At 36.9% G+C, this 10,800-nt stretch overlaps 1 protein-coding gene across 1 annotated transcript in view; it reads right to left on the bottom strand.

Annotated features, from left to right (window-relative positions):
- LOC109838912 overlaps positions 1-10,800 on the bottom strand; it is a gene marked incomplete at its 5' end in the record, with an annotated part of 27,869 nt that overhangs the window by 2,743 nt on the left and 14,326 nt on the right. The window contains 20 exons of the mRNA XM_020407338.1: positions 826-926; positions 1,122-1,230; positions 1,344-1,409; positions 1,545-1,648; positions 1,838-1,946; positions 2,061-2,126; positions 2,262-2,380; positions 2,546-2,648; positions 2,728-2,829; positions 2,965-3,083; positions 3,163-3,274; positions 3,396-3,461; positions 3,631-3,731; positions 3,838-3,934; positions 6,428-6,493; positions 6,659-6,723; positions 6,877-6,970; positions 7,537-7,791; positions 9,973-10,178; positions 10,324-10,381. Coding sequence (XP_020262927.1) covers positions 826-926; positions 1,122-1,230; positions 1,344-1,409; positions 1,545-1,648; positions 1,838-1,946; positions 2,061-2,126; positions 2,262-2,380; positions 2,546-2,648; positions 2,728-2,829; positions 2,965-3,083; positions 3,163-3,274; positions 3,396-3,461; positions 3,631-3,731; positions 3,838-3,934; positions 6,428-6,493; positions 6,659-6,723; positions 6,877-6,970; positions 7,537-7,791; positions 9,973-10,178; positions 10,324-10,381 — 2,118 coding nt within the window. The remainder of the gene's footprint in view (positions 1-825; positions 927-1,121; positions 1,231-1,343; positions 1,410-1,544; positions 1,649-1,837; positions 1,947-2,060; positions 2,127-2,261; positions 2,381-2,545; positions 2,649-2,727; positions 2,830-2,964; positions 3,084-3,162; positions 3,275-3,395; positions 3,462-3,630; positions 3,732-3,837; positions 3,935-6,427; positions 6,494-6,658; positions 6,724-6,876; positions 6,971-7,536; positions 7,792-9,972; positions 10,179-10,323; positions 10,382-10,800) is intronic.

Here is a 10,800-nt window from a genome sequence, read left to right as displayed (position 1 = left end):
GATGACTTAGATAAAAAAACGGAATCTCAAAACACATTTTTGGTGTTTTAAGAAAAGCGTTTATTTTTTGGATTTAGTAAAGGGTCAAGTTAAAAATTCGCCTCGGTTGCCAAACACGTTTCATTGTTTTTTTTTAACAAAAAAAACGAAAACGGCGAAAACGCCATGGTTGCCAAACGCTCCTACAGTAATTAAAATACATGTTTTAACTCAGAAAAAGAACAGATATGGAGTATCTCTCTGAACAGTTCTTCAGTTCTCCTCTTGTAGTAAACTCAATTCTGAACAATTTGCGGATTGTCTAATTGTAACTTTCAGTGTTCATTTTTCGAATCTCTATCCAGTCTTTTCGGGTTCAATCCACTGAGATATATTGTCATTTTCTGTATCCTATATTCCCTAGGCTTGATGTGGCCATTTTTTCAAATGCATTATATATTCAATATTATATTGCTAGGTAGAATAGCAACTTTCAACTATTAATTATTACATATTCTGTACTTAACAGCTTCATTAGTTATTTTATTGAAAATGCCTTTCACTAGCACTCCAATTATCCCCCCCCACCCCACCCACCCACCACCACCACACCCAAAAAAGAAACCCACACACGCACACAACCGAAAATATAATTATGGGAAGAGGTTCCGCTCATGTTGGAGTCATAACGAGCAGGGAAAATTATACTATTATCCAGCTACAAGACTTGCAGCACTTTTTTCATGCCTGACCAGCCTTGAGCAAGTTAAGGAAAAAGGAGAAAGCATATTACCAGACATAAACAGATGAAAAATACTAGATTTAGATTACTATTGAGGAACTAACCTTGATTTCTTGAAGTGATTCCTTTTTATGTGCTATGCTCTTCTCATCATCTTCTATGCTATGAGAATTAGAAGGATGATACAACGTATGTGAATGTGCTTCTGCAAGTAATGACCACACATAAAATTGTTGGTGTCATTTCAAAAAGATGAAGTGGGAAAATATCTATAAAATATAGAATACAACTCACTGATGTATATATAATTTTCACTGCAGTAACTAGTATTGGCTGACACTTGTCAAAGAAAACTACAAGCAAAAGCAGAATGCTAAAGGAAGATATAATGATGAACAACCTGTTAAACTTGCATTTTGTGAGGATTCCTTTTCCCCATTGTTAATAACTTCAACATATTCAGCTTTATGTCTGTATTCATATAAGTTCTCTCCCTTCTGACATAAAGACTGCAGGATGAAAGTTAATCTTAATAATGACTAAGGGCATTTTACAGAAACTAAAGATAAGAAAGATATGAAAGCACTTTATACTGTATACATCCAGATAAGTTTAGTCATACCTCATTGTTCAAACTCTTGGTGTCTTCTACAGATAACATTGAACACGCAGTATCAGAGGCTTCCACCTGGAGTAAGCGCCCCAAATTATAAGATACAGCAAGAAGTATCAGCTAGAGGATGGCAAAACCATGATTTTAATAGATAAAGTGGATGAAAATATGAACGCCATTGATAATGAATAAATCAGATCAGAATTTGACCTTTTTCACAAGTAGCGTGCTGCATCCGTCTGATGAAGACAAGAGACTTGTGCTATCTTTCACCTGATCAAGAATGGCCACGATATCTGAGTGTGAAGTTTCCTCTGTGAAATTCATACGACCATGAGAGATAAAACTTGAGTCCAAAGAACAATAAAAACACAATGAAAAAATCAAGAGAAATAGTCATGCTCATTGAACTTGTGGAACATTTGCTATATGATACGCCCATGACCTTAAAAGCAAATCTAAAAGCAAGCAGAACACAAAAGGAAAAGGTGATGATGAACAACCAGTTAAACTTGCACTGTGTGAGGACTCCTTTTCCCCATCTTCAATAACCACAACATCTTCAGATTTATGCTCACATTCATGTAAGTTTCCTCCCTTCTGATATAAAAGCTGCATGATGAACATTAATCTTACAAATAATTAAGAGCATTTTACAGAAATTGAACAGAAGAAAGATATGAAAGCAAACTTTATTCGTAGAGATCCACATAGACAGAATCATACCTCATTGTTCAGATTATTAATGTCTTCTACATATAATATTGAACATGCAGTATCCGAGACTTCTACCTGGAATGAGCACCCCAAATGATAAGGTATAACAAAAATATCAAATAGAGGACTACAAAAACCTCATTTAAATGAAAAATGCATGAAAATATGAGCAATGCCATTGATAGTGAACAAATCAAATGAGGATTTGACCTTTTCCACAACTAATGTGCTGCACCGATCTGATGAAGACAAGACATATGTGCTACCTTCTACCTGATCAGGAACCACCATGACGTCTGACTGTGAAGTTTCTTCTACAAAATTCATGCCTTCGTGCGAAATAAATATTATGAGATGACAAACACTAGAAAAGAAAACACAAAAATAATCATGTTCATTGGACCTGTGAACTTTTGCGACATGATATCTCCATGGCCCTAAAAGTAAATCTAAAAGCAAGAAGAATGCAAAAGGAAGATGCAATGAGGAACAACCTGTTAAACTTGCATTGTGTGAGATTTCCGCATCTTTAATAACTTCAACATCTTTTGGTTTATGTTTGCATTCATGTAAGTTACCTCCGTTCTGATACAAAGGCTGCATGATGAACATTAATCATACTAATGATTAAGAGCATTTTACAGGAAGTGAACAAAAGACAGATATGAAAGCGCACTTGATATTGTATAGATCCAGATAAACTGTGTAGTCGTCCGACGTTCAGATTCTTTGTGTCCTCTGCAGATGACAATGAACATGCAGTATCAGAGGCTTCTTCCTGAAATATACCGCAAATGATAAGATATGGTAAAAGAGATCAACTAGAGGATCACACGGCCGTCATTTATTATATAAAATGGATAAAAATATGAGCAGCAACATTGGTAATGAACAAATCAGGAGAGACTTCGACCTTTTCCATAAGTAATGTGCTGCTCCTATCAGTTGAAGACAAGACACTTGTGCTTTCTTCTGCCAGATCAGGGACGACCACGACGTCTGAGTGTGAAGTTTCTTCTGCAAAGTTCATGCCTCCATAATAAATAAATATTGTGAGTGAAAAGAACAATAACAAACACAAGAAAAAAACACAAATAATCATTCATTAAACCTGTGAAGCTTTTGCTGGATGGTATCTCCATAGCCCTAAGGCTACCCAACTGAACTAGATTTTTATTGCAGTGACCTTGTACAAGAGAACTTTTGGACTCATCTTGTATAATCTGTACCATCATTATGTTATTATTATTAGTTTTATTTTTTTGCATGAGGATTAGAGGAGAAACAAAAGAATAATTGCAATATCTAACTTAGTTAAGTCATTTCCTAAAATAAACCAATTACCTCATGCCTATGTCCATTAACATCCTCAGAAATGTAACTCGAATCGGCAATACCAGAAATCTCTAACTAGGAAGAAATTAAATGATGCAATCTCATTAGATATTCAACAGCATGATAAATGTCATGTTTCATCGCTACAAAAAGAAAATTGCATTAAATTTTATTCTTTGAGGTTATTACATGAGACATTTCCATCAAGACAATCTACCGAATTAAGGCATTACAAGATTCTTACCTTTTTATCATCCTTGGAGAGAGACTCTTTACTTAGTGTTGAATCACTTTCTGTTGTATAGATAAGTACTGAGGAGCTGATTACATTCTCACAAGTCATTTCTGCCAAACAATCATGCACCAGTTAAAATAGATAGTTAGACTTTGCTGTTTATTTCAAGGATGTAATGGTCAGAAATCAAGTACTAGAAGAAATCAGTATCCATACCTGCTATGCTCAAATCAGAAGGGTCCGTGACACTTAGATTAGATGGGGGTTCTGAATCCTCAAGGTCATGTTCCAGTTCGGGGAGGCTTTCATTTGTCTAGAAGCCATTACAAGTACAAATATTGACGCATTAGCTCAATATATAGGAAACACATAGAAACTAGAAACAAACATAAAAAATGGTATGTTCTGCTTATCAACCAATTATTCAGATATTCCTTCATAAAGAAAAAGAGCAATATGCACACTTGCAAAGAAAACAACAACAACATAAGGCATAAGGCAGCTAATACAATAAAATAAACCAAAACAAGATATTGGTTGCATTTGATACACAGATTCCAAAATTCACCATTTTCCCAGTAACTTGAATACAGAGTTTGGTGTAACTTGCATTTCCAATAATTAAATCCATATCTTGTGAAATGTTTTCAAGCAACCTGGCATTTCCAAATATATTTTCCAGAAGTAATTCTGTCAGATCTTGCAATATACTGTACAGGGCAGAGGAGGTTCCCAGCTTAATGGATATGGAGGTCGTATGAAGATGTGGTGTGGGGGGATATGAAGGTAGGCATGATGTCTTTAGTTGCAGTAGAGGTGGCAGTGACTATGGCGATGGTGATGGTGCCGGAGTCCTGATACATGTGGAGGTAGTGTGCAGTGGAGTTGCTGTTAGTGGTTGAGGGTATGATGGTAGTGGGGTGAAGTTGGGTAGGGTCACTAGGGTGGATCTGGCTTTGCTAGTAATGGTAGAAGTAGTGGGTTTACTAAATCACGAAAGAGTCTTAATTAGCATGCATAACATAGAGAAGTTCATAAATTTTCACAAATCACAATGCAAGATAATCTCCAACATAAGCAAAAGTCCATGAAACAAAACAAGCAAATAACAAATAAGAAATATGTATTTTCATTTAAAATATGATATATGTATTTTTAAGTAACAATTAAGTGATTTAAAAAACATGATTGTTCATAATTTTCTAGCTAGCATTCTTAATTTCTATTTGCTAGTTAGCATGAAAAGATGAAGAATTGAGGTAACAGTTACATATTTAAATGTTCATAATTTTCTAGTTAGCATGCTAATTAGACAAGGAAGTTACAATTAGCAAACAAGTATACTAAATTACTAATTATTATTTTCTTTTTATAGGTTAAACATGAAAAGATGGAGAATTGATTAGCAACTAGCAAGAAAGAGTATTACATGATGTAAATATATAATAGGTAAATTATTTTAGAAAAAAAACAAAAGAAAGAGTATTACATGACGCATGTGTCAAGTGCACGCAAGACGCGCGCGAGGCACACGCTTCGTGTGCGTGTGCGGGACACAATTATCCCAGCCCGCAGCGCCCCGTACCCAGGGTGCACGCCTCGGTAACAATGGCGGTAGCAGTAGTGGACTAGTGGGTGATGATAAGAACCATAGCAAATAGTGGTGGCAGAAGGCAACAACGCTAACAGCTCCAATAGTGGTGAACCTGGTGGTAATGACAGCAATGGTGGCAGAGGTCCAAGTGTAGTGATGAATGGGGGGATGGTGAAGGCCAGCGGTAATAACAAGTGTGGTAGCATGAGTGAGGATAGTGGTGGCGGGGCACTGGAGATGCAGGTCAATGTGCCGTCAGGGTAATAATGGTGAGAAGATAGTAGTGATGGTGCAGTATCTGGAAGAGAAGAGAAAAGAAAGTGCAGGAAGAGGAAGGGTTGTGTAGGATAAGGTTCCAACCAAGTGAGAGTGTAATTTACCCACTTATGAAAGGGACCAAAGTACATGAATGTTGGAATGAGAAGAAAACTGGAATCCAGATTCTCATGAATTTGGAGCTGCTGTCATGTTAAAGGCAGGAATTTTCAAGGGATTATCACAGTCCCAAGCATGTTTCTGCAAACTGCATGCCAAAGCAACCCTATCAATCAATATATTAATAGAGAAGCACTCACCAACTCACAGAAACTTTACATATTTATTGCTGAACTTAAAACCTCAGAAATCCTGCGGATGATTCTATCCTTCTAAATTGGAAGAAAGGAATTCATGTACCCTATGCCAAAAATTAGTCTAAATCTGTATAGGCATTGTTGTTACTTGTTGCTACTGACGTTATTGTATTTTTATCCCTCTAGATGCACCTTCCCGATTGAAAGTTTCGTTGCTTAACAATTTGAAACTGAAAGGTAAGGTTAAAGAATAAAATTGGGTAATATTTGTGTTTGTGTGCGCGAGCGGGCGCACGTGCTAGGGAGTGTGTAGCATTAGAAAATTAAAAAAACAAATATTGTATTATAATTATAGGTATCCAATCGTCAACCTCAAGATAATTCGTTGAATGAGGAACCATCAGATTGTTAGTGAATAGTGCACTTTTTAAAGGAGCGATTCACTTAGGTATAAAAGCAACGGTACTTGGGAAGACATCATAACCATGTTAGGAAGTTTAAAGCCTTATGGATGTCAATTTAAACCTGATCATTCTGATAGATATCTCGTGCTCATATTTGATGCAAAAGAAAACATTTTGATAGATGTCTCATACTCATACTTGATGCAAAAGAAAACATTATGAACATCAATTTAAACCTGATCATTCTGGCGTTCTAAGAATCCACTTGGAAAACTTGAGTACACAGAATCATAAGCTGAGATCTGAAGAGAAAATAAAATTTCAGCGTACATATATTCAAGACAAACAAAAGCAACTTCAAATGACAATCAAGAAACATATGTTACAATAAGGGCATGCAGGAACTTTATACTTCATATCCACATTATCAACTTATGAAGGAGAGAGATGAAGAGAAGTAAGAACACCTTTTTCCTTTCTACCACAGAAGAACGGCGCTCTGCTGCGGAACGAAATGCACTTCTGCTATCTCCTGAAAAACAATCAACAAGAAAGATGTGAGTTGCTGATCTAAATGTGTATTATAATATTTCCTGCTATTTCAGAAAATTATTTTGGCAGGCCAATGACTTGTAAAACTTTCTCAGATCAAACTTCATAAAGTCCAATAAAATAATACTGGAACCTGATAAATTCGCGTCGAGCAGAATCCCTTTCAGTCCTAAACCTTCACCTTCATTTGCTGCCACAGTAGAAATTTCAGGGCTATGACAAATAGGCTGTAGGAACACTAACATGTTAGTAACTCCCTGAGGAAGGCATTTCCAGCTACATGTGTTTCAATTTTTTTGCTCAACTGCAGTTCACGTGGAAGGAAATACTTGCATTTCCTTAAGACAAGAGTATTATAATCATGTGATTTATGTCAAGAATGGTTCAAATTTAAATACTCAGAATTTAAAGTTGCACATAAATTTTGCAGTTGTAAGTTTTTTCCTGACAAAAGAACTGAGGAGCAACTTAATGCTATACATTTGTACAAGGCTAAAAGTAAGCTAATACAGAAAAGTAAAACATAATTAAGAGAAATCTTTGATTATATGCTGTTGATAACATGTAGCTCACAAGTTCATCTTTAATACTACAAGACTACACGTACGAGACAATGGGATTCAGGAGCAGGAACATCTGGATTAGGAGCATTATATGAAGTTATATACACCTGATTGACCTCATGGCTTTTAATCCAGCATAAAAGTAAACATGGTTTATGTATACTAAATTGCTGAAGACATACATAGAGAAATAAACTAGAACTACATCATTTCAGTAAGGTAACGCTCACCGTTGGAGTAATACCATCAGTGAGTTCTGTATCTGTGTTCTTGACATCAAGATGATCTGGAGAAGAAACTGACAGAGAATTTACAGGATGGGTGAATGGACTATCAGCTTTCGCTCTAGGATTTGCTTCAGTGTAAAGATGTTTATAGCATGAACAACAAGATCTTAATTCCTTCAACTCATTTTTCAGCTCTACGACTTGGTTGATTTCCTTTGCGAGGGTTTTCTTGAGACTTCTAACTTTATCTTCCGATTCCTGTTGACATCATGAAAATCAGTGAAATAGTGACTGGATCACAGTTTATATGAGATCGAGAGTGAAGACTTCCAATATTCAGTAGTAGCTTGGGAACAATAGGCTAACACCAGATCAATAATGAAACGATTTTACAATCACATTTGATGGTCACTGTAAAGTGGCTATAATGATACTGGAGGAAGAGTATGTGGTTGTCCAAAGTACATGCAAGATGAAGACCAAGACCACTTCAATGAAAGAATTGCAGGACAGTATATTCATAAGTTGTACTGGATATGAGCTGACACCACATTTACCAAAATGAGCTGTCAAGCGATAGATGTCATGATCCACCTGATGTGACTAGCATGGTCGGCATCATCTTTCAAGTTTCATCTATCTCTTGGTAACTCATTTAGCAAAATGAGATGTCACCTCATTACATACACAGAGAAAGCGAGATAGAAATGAGTATCCTTGGTAACAAGGACAAATTTGGTTATTCGTAGTGATGTGATCACTTCTTATGCAAATATTCAAAGGTGCCCACTTGAAAATAATCCCCACCTGATTACGCAACCACTAGGTAAGTGGATGAGAAGTAGTCATGTCAATGCCAAGAACCAAATTCGTCCTCGGTTCCAAGGATACCCATATTTCTCAATATCCCTCATGCATGCATGCATATGAGGTTTTAAAAAGCATAAAAAGACCCGATTAAGTGGATTTTGAAGCAGAAGCGGCCCAAGCTGCTTCACTTTTGCTATTTTTGGTGGTTTTAAGCATTCTTGGTGTTGTTTACTCGAAAAACGCTTTGAAGCGTGTAAAAACACTTTAAGCGCTAAAATGTGCTGAAAGCACTTTAAACAAAAGTGAATTTTTAGCGTTTGGGCTGCATTTTTGTACCTGAACCGAACCCGGTCCGTTCTTATATCTTAAATCACCCTTTCTTTTTCTCTTCCCTTCGCGATTCTCATGTTTACTACCGAACGCAAAAAACCTTATCCGCCTCCTCCATCCACAATACTACTGACAAAGCTCAGCTCCCCCTCCATCGCCACCAACGACCATAGCCTCCAGCAACTTCTCGATAAAGCTCCAACAGCTTCTTCCTCCTTCCCCTTCATCCCTCGACCAGTAGCTCCTCGATGAAGCTCGCCCACTGCCAATTCCCTTAACTACAGCCTTCTTCACCTCCTACAGCTCCTCGATGAAGTTCCTCCACAATCGATCCCCTCGAGTGGATCTTCTTTTAACGTTTTTTCCGATTTAAACCGCTTAAGCCTCAAACTTTTTTTAACGTTTTTCCTGATTTAAACCGCTCAAGCCCCCCAAAAAGCGTAAGTCGTGCATCACCGATTTGCTCCGCTTTCCACAATCTTGCCTGCATGCATGTACGTGTGTATGACCAGATAGTCATCCATAACCTTTCCCCTTGATAAATCAGCGGATTATAGTCATCCATTCATTGACATCAAAACACCCATTTTATAATATCATCTCCTGTCCAAGTTGGGGCTGACATTTCACTTTGGAAGCAACTATAGAAGAATAGTTGGCCAACGTTTGCAGTCTTCACAACCAAAATGAAGCAAAGGAGACTCCAGTTGTACTGCAACTGAATTTGAGTCAGACTATACAAAATTGACGCTGTATGCATTGGACTATATCACCTTCATCCTAATCTACTAATTGTGGTTAGTTCTTCAGTTGACACTTGACCTGTCTACAACTTGAAGACAAGGCAATAAAAAAAACACCAGACAACTTTCAAACTCTGTATCTTTGGAGGTTGCAAAACGGCATTAATTCATCTTGTAAGTTGTAACCAACTTAAAATAGATTAACAACATCTGAAGTTTAATGAGATACAAAAAATGCAGTCCTGGAGAACTGTTATCAAGTCAGCTAGACACCCATAGTGAGACAGTGCCCACAAATGCGGATGCAGTAAAATCAGGCTAAAATGGACCTACACTTTAGTAATAAATAACGATTTCCTCACAAGTAACAGCTTATATTATAATTTCTTATAGAAGAAAACAACAAGATTGTTAGAATTCTTTTTTTCTTTTCTTTTTTTACCGTCGTGTGTCGAGATAGAGGATCCAATTAACAGCAATAATATAGATTCAACAGAAGTCATAAAAGTACCGATCTTGAGGATAAAAATATGTGAAGCCCTGTGAGAAACTTTACCTCAAGCTTATTTTTATACTGTTTCAGCACACTCCACAAAGCCTTGGAGAACTTCCTCATGACTTCATCATTCCTTTTCATCCTTGCCAACTCAACTTGGAACTCTTTCTTCAATTTTTCATCAATATGCAATTTCCTGATAGATTCCGATGACATGTTTAACATGTGTTGCACCTCAATTTCTTGGAGCTTCTCAGAGTAAACTTCTACAGTAAGAGAACAGTATAGAGTAAGAACTGGAACACTTCCGATATTAACCATTCAATTATATATCCTTGTCCCCAGAGCCAACAAAAAGCTCTCCAAGGAACTGCAGCAATAATTAGAAGTTTGAAAACAATGCATCAAAACCTTTCTCAGGTATTTGACATTCATCGGGTGCATCACCATCACTTTTCCCATGCCCAGCCTGAAAGAAACGATGCTCAGATCTTAGATTTCATAGACAATATTCAGTTATAATGCATACGTTCAACTGGTTAGGTTATGATTCATGCATTTTACTTGCCTGAAGTAACAAAACGCTTTCAAGACATGTTTCAGCAAACAATGCAAGAAAACCAGAAGATGACCAGTACTTGTAATAAAATGTGTGTGTGTGTGTGTGTGTGTGTGTGTGTGTGTGTGTGTGTGTGTGAGACCCGTACTTGTAATAATGTGTGTGTGTGTGTGTGTGTGTGTGTTAGGTTATGATTCATGCATTTTACTTGCCTGAAGTAACAAAACGCTTTCAAGACATGTTTCAGCAAACAATGCAAGAAAACCAGAAGATGACCAGTACTTGTAATAAAATGTGTGTGCGTGTGTGTGTGCGCGCGCGTGTGTACG

The sequence above is a fragment of the Asparagus officinalis genome, chromosome 4 (genome assembly GCF_001876935.1).
Source record: "Asparagus officinalis chromosome 4, Aspof.V1, whole genome shotgun sequence".
Lineage (NCBI taxonomy): Eukaryota > Viridiplantae > Streptophyta > Magnoliopsida > Asparagales > Asparagaceae > Asparagus > Asparagus officinalis.
This window is presented reverse-complemented; position numbering and strand designations above follow the sequence as displayed.